The sequence below is a fragment of the Peromyscus californicus genome, unplaced genomic scaffold (genome assembly GCF_007827085.1).
Source record: "Peromyscus californicus insignis strain IS unplaced genomic scaffold, ASM782708v3 Scaffold_18__1_contigs__length_77618521, whole genome shotgun sequence".
Taxonomy (NCBI): Eukaryota; Metazoa; Chordata; class Mammalia; order Rodentia; family Cricetidae; genus Peromyscus; species Peromyscus californicus.
Window position 1 is genome coordinate 19895738 of NW_026294480.1, and position 15676 is coordinate 19911413.

The 15676-nt window shown below is 37.0% G+C and overlaps 1 protein-coding gene across 3 annotated transcripts in view; it reads right to left on the bottom strand.

Annotated features, from left to right (window-relative positions):
• The window catches only part of Cdh10 (cadherin 10), a 195470-nt gene that overhangs the window by 44666 nt on the left and 135128 nt on the right, over positions 1–15676 (bottom strand). For all 3 annotated transcript variants that reach the window (XM_052743074.1, XM_052743077.1, XM_052743075.1), the window contains 3 exons: positions 4634–4928; positions 2755–2874; positions 1665–1832 (listed from right to left, as the gene is read on the bottom strand). In XM_052743074.1, coding sequence (XP_052599034.1) covers positions 1665–1832; positions 2755–2874; positions 4634–4928 — 583 coding nt within the window. The remainder of the gene's footprint in view (positions 1–1664; positions 1833–2754; positions 2875–4633; positions 4929–15676) is intronic.

Consider the following 15676-nt stretch of genomic DNA (forward strand, 5'->3'; position numbering starts at 1 on the left):
GATATTAAAGTTTACATTAGATTTCCTCTTCCTTGATAAACACCACATATAACATTGAGTTGAAATATAACTATTTGGAAAGTGTGTGCATGGATGTCCTTCTTCTCCATATGTTTAGGGATTAAAAACAAAAACAAAACCATCACTCCAAAAAAACCCTCTCTGTTTGGCACGTAATTTAAGTGGCTAAAAGTAATCTATATATACGATACAAACATCCAAGTGTGAATGCACGCATGTATGCACATACACACACACACACACACACACACACACACACAGTACATACAGACCTATGGCAAGCAAGTTCACATAATTCTATCTGCTTTCATAATTCTTCTACAGACACAATTTTAAACAAATTAATCCTAATCATGAACTTCTGACAGGAAAATGTAAGTTAACAGTACAGAAAGAATTACAACCCTTCTTATAAAGAGTAAAATTATAGTACAATATCATAATTTTTTCCAAGTCATAATTTTGTATAAAGTTACAAATACCATAATAATGTTTTATAATTCAAAATTTATTTTATCATGAAGAGATTAAAGCTGAAGTAAAAAGTAAAATGTAATCAACCTTGATACTGCTGTCCAGAATCGAGATCAGGATCAGCCCTACAAACATATACATGCAGACTATAGTGAATGGATCAGCAGGTTATACTCACATGTTGAGTACACTATATATATATATATTTATGTGTGTGTGTGTGTGTGTTTGTGTGTGAAAACAATGGTTAAAGAAGTAGAAACGTTGAATTTAGGGGTTGCTGGACATGGCAGAGTAAGACAAAGGTGTGGAAGAAAGAGAAATGATGTGACTAAATTTGCAAATTTTTTAAAATTAAAAATAATAGAATAGAGGTTATACTATGATGTGCTTTTCATGGTTGATTCATTACAACTCTAAATTCTATTTGAAATGGAGAACTTAGTGAAGGAACAGAAGGAAACCAGCAGAATGCTGAGCATCCAGTAGCATCAATGGCATCAAGTCTATGTGGCACACATAAAATCTACCACGTTTGTCATAAGAAGAGAGAATAAATAGGTGCATTATGCATGCACTGTATGGTCAGGAGATTATGATTCTTAACTGATTCTTAATGATTCTGGAAATTTGGAGAATTAATTAACGTTGGATTTATCTATATGTGGATGAGGAAAACCTCCCCACACATAGTGATAGCAAATGTAGTTCAAGTTCTGGCTTCATTGTCATTTATAGTAGAGCCTTTATAATTAGCTGTTTTATTAAAAATCTTATCTTCAAGTTAGGACCTTCCTTATTACTACTTAAGAATAGAAAAAATTCATTGTAAATTAATAGCTTTTTAAAATGAGCATATTCCTTTTGCTGGATTAAGCAATTATTAGGTAATTGTTACACACTCTGTGTGTGTGTGTATGTATATGTGTATGTGTGTGCATGTGTGTGAGAAAGAGATAGAGATAGAGACAGAGAAATAGAGAGAGGTAGTGGAGATTCAGAGTCTCCATTTCTGTAAGAGATAATGCTAAAATAAGTAGTTTTACCTTTTGCTGGAAATTTTGTAGTAAATTATCACTATCTGTTTATTAGCTAATTGGAAACTTCTTGAACCATCCTTTTCACTCTAGATCTTAAGCTCTACAGATTGGTCATTAAAGGGCACTTACTCTGAGGGAAGCGAGGCGGGTTGTCGTTGACATCTGTCAGTGTAATGTTCACTGTGGTGGTTCCAGACAAACCCCCCATCTGGCCACCCATGTCCTTGGCCTGGATGACCACCTGGTACTGTTCCCTGTTCTCTCTGTTCATGTTTGGTAGAGCCGTCCTGATGATACCTTTGAGAAAATACAAATGCTGTGTTACTCTACTATGTGGCAGCTGCCAATTTAATCAAGTATCACACTTATGATATATATATATATATATATATATATATATGTATGTATGTATATACATATATGCTAATTATATAGCTAAATTATGAAGCTAATTTCATACAAATCTTTAAAGTTCAATTTATTTGCTATCTCCTAGTAATATCATATGCACTATAGTGATCTAAACTTACAAATAAAGCCCAAGTTACATTTCTATTAGTTCAATCAATTATTTACTTGAGTTTTACAAGAATCAGACTGAGGATATGTCAAAGTGAGTGAAGGGCTCTGTATGCAAACCCAAAGTCCTGGTTTTAATGTGCAAACTCCAAATAATGACAGCAAGGTCCCGCCAATTCAACTCTTGCAGGGCAAAACAGCAGGGTTTCTGGGATTTACTGACCAAGCTGTCTAGACAAAATTTTAGGGTTCAGGTGCAGTGGAAGACCTTGTCTTAAAAATCAACATGTAGTGCCGGGCGGTGGTGGCGCACGCCTTTAATCCCAGCACTCGGGAGGCAGAGCCAGGCGGATCTCTGTGAGTTCGAGGCCAGCCTAGACTACCAAGTGAGTTCCAGGAAAGGCGCAAAGCTACACAGAGAAACCCTGTCTCGAAAAACCAAAAAAAAAAAAAAAAAATCAACATGTGTATCTATTGAAAAGTACACTTCATGGCCCAGGCTGGCCTCCAAATATATCTGCATAGATGTGCATACATGTCCTTACACACATGAACACACACAGACGAAAAAAAAATCAAGTATGGCACTGTTACTCTTGTCCGTGTGTTAATGCTTAGGTTTTATCTTTGTTCTCCCATTTATACTTGCAAAGATCACAAACATGGTAACTTCAGCAAACCCCAATACATCGTTTCTGACCTGTTTCTGGCTCCACAGAGAAATAAGGCTGCCCTTGAAGTATGCTGTAAATGACTCTGGCGCTGTTCCCGTATGAAGGGTCGTCAGCATCTGTAGCCGTGACTTGCACCACAGAAGTACCTGAAGTATCCAAACTCAGCTTAGTTCTGCACAGTACCAGAAGGAGGAGCAAAAGTGCTGGTTTTCATGGAAGACTTGAGTGACTTGGGGCTTTAAAAATGATCGCTTTAAGAAACTAAACAGTTGGATGATAGATCCAGATAAAGGTATACAGTGTTGCGAATGAATCTTGAGTTCAACTTGACAATATGTATTTAGCCAAAAGGTGCGTGCTTGTGCATGAAATAGATAATGCTGCAATATTTCAGAATATAACAAGCACGGTCCCTTTACAAATGTTGAGGTCTGATATTAAAATGAAGTTTTGTATAATAGGCTTGTTTTGTGTAAAGGGCACAGCTAAATCTCAAAGGAGTAACTATATTCTTTCTCCCTCTGCACTAATTAACTCTAAAAATAATCAACATCTGCTCTAGAATGCAATTTTATGAATAGATTGAATTCCAAATTTAGAAACAATCCAAGATGACCCTATGTTCCCAGAATTCCTAAGAACTGTCTAATAGAGTTCACGTTATCTATAAGGGCTTTATGCTTGGTGATTGCCCAGGGTCCTTGGAGTTTATCGAAGTGTAATAACACTCCCAGAACAAAGGTTTTGAGAAATGTAGGAATTTGATAGTTACTATTAAAATACCAATAGTTGCTATTTTAAAAATGCTTTTATGAATTTAAACAAGTTCATACACATTCAGGAAGCTTGTTTTTCTATGAAACTAAATATATCTTATACTAAAAATATTATCAAGCACTCTTGGGGTTTGAATATATTATCATTAACTATTTAGTAAAAATCAAGTATTTTCATTTTTCTCATCCATATATCACATTTGATAACATTAAAATACATTCCATTATCTTAAACATTATAGTTTTTCCTTTTATTTTATACATTTCACAATTCAAAGTTGTTTTTCTGTACAAAATTATTGTATGATGCTTCAGTGTATATATTTAAATATGAGACTATAGCAGCATAATTTTAATATGTAAATGTTAAAATACAAAGGAATTTCAATATTTAAGAAAATAGAAGATAATCAAGGCTTTTATTTGAATATGTAAGTAATCTAAACAAAGGCTTTTGGTAAATTGTGATGAGTATTCATACGTGAAACCATATCTTACCACTGGTACCCTTGCTGTACCAGTCTACGGTCTATAGTTCTAAGTCTCTAATGGTCTATAGTTGGAGAACTGAAAATGTTTTTAAAGTAAATTTCTGTTGAACATGAGTAGAAATTACTCCTCAGTGCTTCTTATAAACAATACAGGATAGCAACGATTGAGATAAAAATAGGTTTCATGAGAATATGCAGGAGGGCATGCATCAGCATATGCCCATACTATGTCACTTAAGGGACTGAATATTCAGTATCTCTAAGGGGTCCAGGATTTGGTCTCTTGTGGACAGCAAGAAACAATTCTAATCCTAAAACATATGTCTTCAGGATCTGATATGCTTACCATGAAAGTTCATATGACAAAGTGTCATTTTAGTCTTTTCTACTGAAATTTAGTGGTATTTTCTTAATTTTTGAGGAGGTCTACCAGAAAGCAGTGAAGATTTACAAATTCACATGATATGTAAAATTATTAATAACTCTTTTCTGACTCATTGCTTCTGTATTCAAATATATATGTATTTTAGCTAGGAAATAAAAAATTGATTTCAATTAATTAAATATAATATTACAAGAATTATTTGAAATTACTTTCACACCTTCCATACCATTATAGATATTGTAACTGCACTTACCTACAACGGACATTTCAGGAACACTAGCTGTATAAATTTCTTCTGGGAATGTTGGCTCATTGTCATTGATATCATGGATTTTGATCACAAACTCAGACTCTGGTTCTACTGGCCTCAGAGTTCTTCTGTTAATAGCTTGTGCACGTAGAGTATAAAAGGCCTTTTCCTCCCTATCAATTCGTCTTGTGGCATGAATATCACCTGTTTTTTCATCAATAATAAAAAGAGTACCAGCTCCATCTCCAGATAAAATATATTTGAGCGATCCATCTCCTTTATCTTGGTCTGAATGAAGCTAGAGGAAATAAAAAGGAGCATATTCATGATGATGTTTAAAGGTGTACAGGGGTAAAATAATTCAAAGATGGTCCTTTAAATCCCATCACAAATAATGGCCTCAGTAATCTCAGTTCTGTGAATCAGAATCGAGTAACTATCAATTCTATCACACTCAAGCGCCAAAAAGATCTGTTCATTTAGCATGGTTATTTTTTATTCTAAACAGAAAAACAATTTAACTCTCCCAAGTTAAAATAAGCTCCCTCTTCCCACCTGGTATATAACCACTTTTATGAACAAATAACCCCTGATAAAGACATCAGCCATGAGGTTATAAACGATGTACTTTCAACTATTTCTAGAAATGGAAGGTTATTTTACTCTCTCCTTATACAGGGAATTCAGGTTTTACCAACTTATTATCTGTTGTGTTTCTGCTTGGAAAGTATTAACATCTTAGAATATCTAACTCTTTCAAGCATACAAGAGACAGACTCCAAATGTGGGAATAATAAACACAATAATTGGTTTCATATAAAAGGTGCCAACAACCATGCAAATATTTGTATGACTTAGAGTACAGATATATATGTAACATTGATACATGTACTAAAGAATAAATAAATAAATAAACCATAACATAAAATGTGCCCTAACCTTGTACCTTGTCAAAATACCTTCTTGAAATCTGAAAAGAACAAAAACATTCAAGACAAGACTGTGACTGCTTTTCCTGTGTCTATAGCAAAACCACACCCAAACTTTGAGAATTATTTCATCTTATGAAGAGTTGTAGTTTGGATCATATGCAAATATCCTAGCATGCACGTTGCTGAAGCTAAACTCTGGGCCTAGGAACTTATGTCTATTGGGAAAATTCTACCTGTACTGTTTTTCAAAGATATCCTTAAAGGAAGCCAGCCAGGCTTGCAGATGCATGGATTAGTAAGTTCAGACTTTGGGAGAATGAACTGGAAATCATTCCAGGACTAATAAACTCTAGGCTGTTGAGTACTTGGGATTAATGTATCCTAAGCATCTTCCAGATAATGTGGCAGTGTACCAAGGTAACATTGATCCATGCCCCCTTGTCATGGGATTCTTAGCTTGTGTAAGAAGCTTTTCCACAGAGAAAACAGAAATTATTGTGAAATAATATGGTTATAACTATGGCTTAATTGTACCACTGAACAACTGGTACTGAATATACCATGATTATTGTTTTAATATTTGTAATAAAATGCACTTTTTTACTTAACAATGCATCTACTTTTGTTTCTTTCTTCATTTCTATAGAGAATGTCAAATTTCATATGAAGGGTAAAAGTCAATAATGGGAAAGGAAAGGAGCTTTAACTGGGGAAAAAAATGTGAGGGGAGGGTGGAGAAGGGATTGGGGAAGAGTAATTAACTCCAAGGATGTTTTAAAGGCCATGTGAAAATTCACTGTTTTAAAAGCTTCATACATGTGGACATTCATATAAAAGCGTTTAATTGAAGTTACACTACACAGGAGATTATATTCATTTTAGAAGTCACAGGCTGCCAAATAAAAAGCCCAGCATTAGGTGTGGATATCTCTCTTCAAGATCTCTGTCAAAAGTGTCCTAAAGACTCCCAAAGCAAGAAAGGATATTCATGTTGCTCTTCGTTTCCCATCAGAACTTGATAGTCAGATCTGCTGCTGAAGACATCACACACATTGATCATAGAACATGGAGAAATCAAGCTGATACTGACTAGAAAGTTTCCTCCCTGCTGGCTAGCTCTCATAATACTGGAAGGTGCTGTGCAGGCGTCTGAAGAGGAGGAGAGCCAGCATTCTTATCAAGCTGTGAACTTTGTGAAGCAATATAATGACCAGTATGCAAGATCACACCCATGGATGCAGTAGTGGCATGAATCATCTGAGGGTAAACAACCATTTTTATGATTGTATTTAAGACCTGCTCTCCGGAAGACATGCTACACATGCCCAGTCTAGCAAATATAGTGAAGAACCTGTGGTTGGTGTGCTCACAGGGCCAGGGCTGAACCTACCACTATTAATTTGCTAAACGGGCGCAGTGTTGAATTGCCCTCTGAATTCGCACCTCCCTATTAACAGATTGGTGCAGGTCTCAGACTTCATCTGAAAGACTCTCTGCAGTGGATGGTGGTTAACGTAGAAACTCATAACTCATCAAACAGCAGAGAATAAGTGAGGGTTCAAGGCTGAGCTACCCATGAGACATTGTATCACAATATCTCCCCAAAGATGAGGTGCCCTCAAAGAAGAAGGGCCAGGTTTTAAGTGGTTAGCGAGGAGCAGAGGGAAATAGTCTCTTCTGGACAGATCAGAATGACTGTACTCATGAATTCACAGTAGCTGCGGTTGTCTCTGTAAAACCTGCACAAATTAAGCCAGTCAATATTCTAAAAGGGAGTTGAAAATGGTTTATGAGCCCCCACCATAACTGAGGAGCTATGTACAGTTAAGGTCCATAGGAGAGGGAGTTTAAGTTTACTTTTAGGGTGGTAGCTCCTGTCAGAACCACCATGGCCCAGTCGATGGCCCCAGTGCAGAAGGGCATGAATAGCACAAATTGGCTAATAGTACAAATAAGCACTAAAATTAAAAGAAGAAAGGACATAAAGATGGGGGAAGTTGAGGATAAATCTGGAGGGAGTTAAAGGGAGCAGCTAGGAAGAATATGATCAAAATACATGGCATCAATTCTTAAAATTTTTAAATATTTATTAAAATGATATATAATTACAAATGTTATGCTTTTAGTAATCATGCAAAATATAGGCATAAATCAAAAGAGCTCTGCCAATCTCTACTCTGGAAAATTAAAATATAGATACAATATTTTCTAGTTACAGAGATATTGAACAGGAGTTAAATATTTATTTAAATAAACTAGATTTGTTCTTCAGGTAATTTATAATCAAAACTCAAAGATAGGAGTTTTAAACTGAATATTTCCCACTTAATGCAAAAATTTGTTATTTAAATGAGATTTTTTTCCTTAATGAGAATTAGTTTGTTTATCATATATTAATGAATATGAATGTTAAAATGTTTTTGAGTGTTTATATCTATGGATATTTGAGTGAGTGAGCCTACGTGGAGGACAGAGAACAACACTGTGTGTTTATCCTTAATGCTCTCTATTTCAGTTTTTGAAACCTAGAGCTGGTTGCTCCAGATAAATGGCTAATCTGGCCTGTTCTCAAGATCCCAGAATTAGAAGTTATTCTCCATGCTGGTATGTTTGTAGCACGAATCTTAACAGTTAAAATAAGCCAAAATAAGCATAATTATACATGTCATTATATTGCTAGCTACAGCTAAATTTACAAAAGTGGTTTACTTTGCTGAAATGCTTATGTTCATTAGATTTAGCAATCTACTTTGTATACAACTCCATTCTTCTTTTCACGTAACAAACAATTCATCATTAGTGACATAATGGATATACATATCTGAAATGTGTAAGTATTTTAGAGATATAAGAAGTTGCAGAACAAAGAGAATTTTACTGCATATGTAGCTATTTGGAAACAACAATATGAGTAAACTCAGTAAGTATCTGTTATTAATCAAGAAACTCTCAGAAGTCACATACGAGTGTGTAGTCCAGGAATCACTCTCAAGAAGTCAAGAGATTGATGGTTATTAGTATCCAAAAATGTACTTGGTTGCTCGGAAACTCTCCAATTACATGCATTTGCAACACTGTGGGCATCTTCCCACTGTCGCTCTAAGCATTACAGATTCCTTATTCAGTCTGAGAAACACAACAACCGGACGCTATTGGCATTATCAATCACTTGGCTAGACAGCACTGTGGCTCAGAGTAGACAGTTCTCTTTTTCATTGGCTATTCATTCAATTTCTTTCATTTGAATTTTCCATATAATCAGGTACTTTTAAAAGCAAATGAAAAATTCCATCTATGTTCTATGGAAGACCCAAATGTGACATGCAAATCAAATACGCAGAGAAAACCCTGAAAAGCATGCAGGATTGAATGAGGATCTATTAAGCATGTAATAGCTAAGCTACCAGATACAGACTGAATACAGTTTTAAAGCTAAAGAAATTCTGATTTCACAAATTTTGTATCTCAGAACAACAGGTGAATACAGAACCTAGACTGAGGTAGAGACATGTACAAGGCAACAATTCAAAGCATTGTACCAGATTATACAAACATGTGGATTTGAATTTCTATAAAGCTACATTTAGGATAAAAACCACAGCTGGATTTTTGCCTTCACTTGGACTATAGAGAGTGAAAATCAACTCTTGTAAATGGACCACATGCCGTGGGAGTTTCTGTTGGATTAGAAAACTGAGCACGGTGGCAGCAATGCTGAAGGAGGACGGCTGGAACTTAGACTGTGGTTCTAAGAATCTGATAATGAAAAGATGTCTACTTTGTCCAACAGGAATATAATTAAGAGATGCAAATGACAGGTACAAACGCAGGGCTTTACATGTTAAGGAGCTACACACAGAATAAGTGTTTCTTCAACCATTTGGTTTAACATTAATAATGAATTACTTTTTTTTTAAAGCCCTGTCTTTTCTTACAGTGAGGAAGGATTGAACACAACTGACCACTAACACTGGAATAAAAAAAAAAAGAAGAGGGTAATTAGGACCTTAATACTAGTGTATGATAAAACATTATTCAAAAATACTCGAATTAAATAGACAAGAACAGCAACTGTTATTTTGGTTGTGCTGAATTTTTACAGCTCTTGAGATGTGAGTAGTTAACCTATTTCATAGATAAAACAAATGGGTTGCAAAGGCCTCTTCTAATTGTTATATTGGTGGCAATGGTTTCATTAGATTCAGAAAGAAACAAATCAACAAAATTTTTCAATTTGTTCTTATCAAATCTTCCCATGTTCAAGTATCTTTAGCATTAGTTTTTCACAACAGTGTTATTGTTTGTTTCCTTTGACACAGTTTTTTCTATCAATTATAATTTGCTGTTGAACTATTTTACATAAGTACATAACACATACCTACCCCTTTCACTCCCCACCCACCCATAACTTGGTGCCAACATATTCACCACAAACTTGTATCTCTCATTTTCAAGACTACTGATTTTGTTTTATGACCTATAGGCTTTATCCAGGGCTATATGTTTGACCACAGATTTGGGGATATCCTATGGAGCCCAGTAGGCTCAGCAGTGAGTGCACAACTCTTCATCACAGACTCTGTCACTAGCGTATAGTTGTTCAGTAAAGATGAGACCCTAGGAGTCCACCCTTCTCCCATGATGGATTGTTGACAGGGCCAGGCTTGTGTGGGACCAGTGTGAATAACTGGTATGCTGTGAGTTAATGGCTACAACAGTTGTACTGAGTATAGAGGGCAGCAATAAGCTGCCTCTTTATTAGTTTAGTTTACTTTCTGTGCATAATTGCTTCAAATTCTCCCTGTTTCTTTCCCTTAATCTTATACATGAGATAAAATACTACTTTTCATACCAACTTATTTACCAATTGGACATGGGTTTGTTCCTTTAGAACTATTGCTTTCTCAATATTCTTTCTTTTTTCATATTAGACATCAATATTTATACTTATTTAATTTATTTGAATGAAGTCATGTATTGTGTTGATGGTGCAAAGAGGTGGGGTCAATTGATTATATGCTCAAAAGCTCACGGCATCAACTATTAAAGAAAAAAAAGTATTTCTTAAGGATTTGTATTTTGCTATTTTATTATGTGAGACATAAAGTTTTCTTTAAACACAAAAGAAAAAAGACAGAAAACAGAAAGAAAGAAAGAAAGAAAGAAAGAAAGAAAGAAAGAAAGAAAGAAAGAAAGAAAGAAAGGAAGAAAGAAAGAAAGAAAGGAAGGAAGAAAAGGAAAATAGATTATTGTGGCTTTAGTTCTGCAGTAACACCTGTTTTCCGGTGTGAAACATTTGGCCACAAATCTTTAAGAAGAATTTTATGCTAATACTGACCTTTCCTTTCCTTGAGGAAAGCCTATTAAAAATTCACAACCTGCTGTGTTCCTTGTAAATTCACCAGCAGATAAAGGACATGGCAGCATCCATGACAACTAATGAAAATAGGACAACTGCTTCTGTGCTGCACATTTCAAAGTCATCTCCCAATTCACTAACTTTTTAACTCCGATAAGCTTAATTAAAACCTAATACTGTACTTGTTTATGCTGAACAGTTTTAATATTTTACATGTAAGCAATCTATAGAGGTTAAGGAAAATTCCCAAACAAAAGTTAAAGCATGCTTGGCACTTTGAAATGTAGCATATTTCTGACATAGTCATACACTCATCATCAGTTTCTGCGAAATAAAGTCTCTAAGATAAAAGGGATTGGGTAGCAGATCTTGTTTCAAAACACCTTCTTCATGTAAAAGCCTGGGCGATGAATGTTCACTCTACAAGAGTTAAATTAAGGTACACTGCAGGATAGGTAGTGTGCTGCTGGACCTTCTTTCTGTTTGTTCATTCTGTTGTACTCAAATTCTATGGATTGGGCGGTTTCCAAAGAAAACCAAGTTATGAATTTCAATTCTAGAATTGCTGTTGTGGCTTTGCCCACCACTTAGGTCCTCCATAGGCTCACACCTTTAAACATTTAGTCTTCAGCTGGTGATTATGGAACCTTAGAAGCAGTCCCTGTGCTGGAGGAAGTGCATCACTGGAGGCACACTCTGAGGGTTGATAACTTTGTTCTGTTTCCATTTGGCTCTCTGAATTTTGGTTACTGTTGAAGATATAATTTCTCTGCTTCCTACTCCAGCTGCCAAGTCTTCTCTCCGTGCCATGCCTCGCCCACCTTTATGACTATCTCTCTGGAACCCTAAGACAAAAATCATCTCTTTTTCTATAAGGTAATTTGGGTCATTGTCTTACCACAATGAAAAAGTAGCTGATACGCTTGGGAAGCTGAGGATCACTGTGCCAGATTCCTCACTGGGGGTGGGAGTTTGCTTTCTCGGGTGTATGTGTGTCTCCTAGCTGCTTTTCTTTTTTTTTTTAGGGGGGGGCGAAAAGCACTTTATTTTGTTATTATTTTTTTAATTTTATGATTAATTTAATTTTATATATCAGCCATGTATTCCCCTGTCCTCCCTCCTCCTGCACCCCTCCTCTCCCCCAACCCACCCCCATTCACATCTCTTCCAGGGCAAGGACTACCCTGGGGATTCAGCTCAGCATGGTAGATTCAGTGGAGGCAGGTCAAGTCCCCTCCTTCCTTCACCCAGCCTGAGCAAAGTTTCCCAGCATTGACCCCAGGCTCCAAAAGGCCAGCTCATGCACCAAGGACAGGTCCCGGCTCCACTGCCTGGGGGCCTCCCAAAGAGTTCAAGCTAATCAACTGTCTCACTTATTCAGAGGGCCTGCTCCAGTTCCATGGGGGCTCCTCAGCTATTGGTTCATAGTTCATGTGTTTCCACTAGTTTGACTATTTGTCCCTGTGCTTTTTCCAACCATGGTCTCCATATCTCTTGCTCATATAATCCCTCCTCTCTCTTGTTGATTGGACTCCAGGAACTCCACCTGGGGCTTGGCTGTTGATCTCTGCTTCTGCTTCCATCAGATGGATGAGAGTTCTACAATGACAGTTAGGGTGTTCGGCCATCCAGTCGCCAGAGTAGGTCAGCTCAGGCACTCTCTCGACCATTGCCAGTAGTCTATAGTGGAGTCATCTTTGTGGATTTCTGGGGACCTCTCTAGCGCTTTGCTTCTTCCTAGTCCCATGGGGTCTTCATTTATCATGGTATCTCTTTCATTGTTTTCCCACTCTGTTCCTGATCCAGCTGGGACCTTCCGCTCCCCTAAGCTCTCTTTCCCCCCGACCCTTGCCCTTCATTACCACTACCCCTGTCACATCCAGTTTGCTCATGTAGATCTCATCTATTTGTCTGTCCTTGTCAATCCCTGAGTCTTTCTCAGGGTCCTCTTTACTAGGTAGCCTCCCTCCCTGAAGTTGTGAGTTGTAGTCTGGTTATCCTTTGTTTTACATCTAGTATCCACTTATAAGTGAGTACATACCATGTTTGTCTTTCTGAGTCTGGGTTACCTCACTCAGGATGACATTTTCTAGTTCTATCCATTTGCCTGCCAATTTCATGATCTCATTATTTTTCTCTGCTGAGTAGTACTCCATTGTGTATATGTACATTTTCTTTATCCATTCTTCAGTTGAGGAGCAGCTAAGTTCTTTTCAGGTTCTGGCTATTACAAATAATGCTACTATGAATATAGCTGAGCATGTGTCCTTGTGGTATGATTGAGCATTTCTTGGGTATATGCCCAAGAGTGGTATAGCTGGGTCTTGGGGGAGATTGATTCCCAATTTTCTGAGAAACTGCCATACTGATTTCCAAAGTGGCTGTACAAGTTTGCATTCCCACCAGCAGTGGAGGAGTGTTCCCTTTGTTCCACATCCTCTCCAACATAAGCTGTCATCAGTGTTTTTGATCTTAGCCATTCTGACAGGTGTAAGGTGGTATCTCAGAGTTGTTTTGATTTACATTTCCCTGATGACTAAGGATGTTGAGCAATTCCTTAAATGTCTTTCAGCCATTTGAGATTCTTTTGTTGAGAATTCTCTGTTAAGCTCTGTATGAAGAGGGAGAGGGGTTCCTTTGGAGACTTGGAAGGAACACTGATTTAATGCATGAGAATTTGTGCTATTCCAACTTTTTAATCACTATGACAAAGTGTTTAAGAATCTTAACACTTCCAGCATTGTTAAAAAGTGCAAACTTAAAGTTTCTTGAGACTTGGGGCAGAAATTAGCTGTAAGCCTCTGTAAAACCATTAAAAATCCAGTAACATAGCACCAACGTACAAATGGTGGAATAGAGAACACAAGAGACGAGCAAGGAAGGATTAACATAGAGTAAAATTGCAACCCAGCAAAGATAATTAAATCCTGTGGCTGGGGTGGCATTTCCAGCATCTGAAACCCAGGGTGGCATGAGGTAGATTTATCCAACCTTGGCACTATGCAGTTACTACTGAGGTCCACTTTGTCTCTCTCTTGGCTCTATTTACTCATTCCACTTTCTCTGGCAGACATTTTATGTTCCAGATATTTTTAATGTGCCACGAGTTCCATTCAGCCTTTCCATTCCTCTCAGTTTCACAGTTCCACGCATTGCTTTCGCCAGGATTCTGAACCTGACATCCATTCTCTGACCTTCTCAGCGTTCCTTTAAAGTTTGAAGCTAAGGTGCCACCAAGCCACACTTTTTTACATTCTGTGTGTTTCCAAGGTGAGCAGGGCATGCATACTACCAGGTCCGATGCTGTCAGGTCAGTGCTAGCTATATTCCCTTGGGACATGGTTAAATCCATTTCTGAGTGCTTGGGTCGAAAACACAGTGAGTAGGATTGCTGTATGCAGCTGTGGAGCTCTGTATCTGTTAATTAAGATTATCTTTTAAGTGAGTGCAAATCTTCATACCCTCGAGCCTGCAATGGATAAGGCTTCACACCTTCCTGAGATGTGCTTTTCCCATTGTGGTGTTATAAATCACTTAGTTTTTATTAATCATGTGCTTTTTTCATGAAAAAAATAACACAACATTTTAAAACATTTATACTCTGCCTTTCATTCACATGCTTATTATAAATTTTAATACATCCAAATAACTATAATGGTTACATAGTCTCAATGATGGATTATAATGAAATTAACTCCACCTTCAAAATCAGCCTCCCACAAAGCCTCAGAACATGGATCCAGTGTGTAGAAGTTCATTAGCACAGTGAAACATAAATAGCCAGGTCTATTTCCCTGGAGAATGTTTATTCCCATTTGAAACTCTATGAGCAATGTTTATTGTCTACATTCTATCGGATTTTTCTTTTTCTAAATTCCCACTGAAATCACCTATTAGATATTCTTTATAATTTTCTTAAAAAAAAAAAAAAAACTTTTCTTCTTCGCTCATCCATTGCATCCTGACTACATTTCCCCTTCCTCCACTCTCCCAGTCCCTTCCCCCACAGATACACTCTTTCATTATTCCCTTAAAAAAAAAAAGAGTAGGCCTAACAATATACAATAAGACTGGGCACAAACCCTCATATCAAGACTGGACCAGGCAACCCATTAATAAGAAGAAGGTCTCAACATTAGGCAAAAGGGTCAGATACCCCTGACTCCCATTGTTGGGAATCCCATAAGAACATCAAGCTAAACAACCATGAGGTAAATTCAGAGGACCTAGCTCAGACCCATACAGGGTCCATGTTGTTGTTTCAGTCTCTATAAGCCCTTGTGAGTCCTGCTTACTTGACTATGTGTCCAGTGCTCTCAAGGTGTCCTCTCTGATGACAATCGGGCTAAGCACTGATCTATAAGTATAGCAGAATGTCATTGGGAATCCTTTTCTTTCTTTCATTCATTTTTTTTTCACCAAACATGTTTGGTTCTTGTACTCACTTGCATCACAAAGGCTATCCAAATTCTTTCCTGTTTTCAAAGACTTTTGAACAACACGGCCAGACAGTCACAGGAAAAAATTCACTTCAATACCATCTCCCCAAATTAGTCAGACCTTTGAAAAGTCATGAAAAAGGAATTCTGGCTGACAACAACTTAAATGAAGGAAATACTTCTTTGTTCTGTGTTTTAGAGTTTTCAGTAAATTAAGTTGGCAAAGGTGTAGTGGAGTTGAGCTAATCAACTCAGGGGACCCAAGTTACTTATGCCTTTCATAGACTGTAATAGTTAACTACCCTCTAATCCAGCA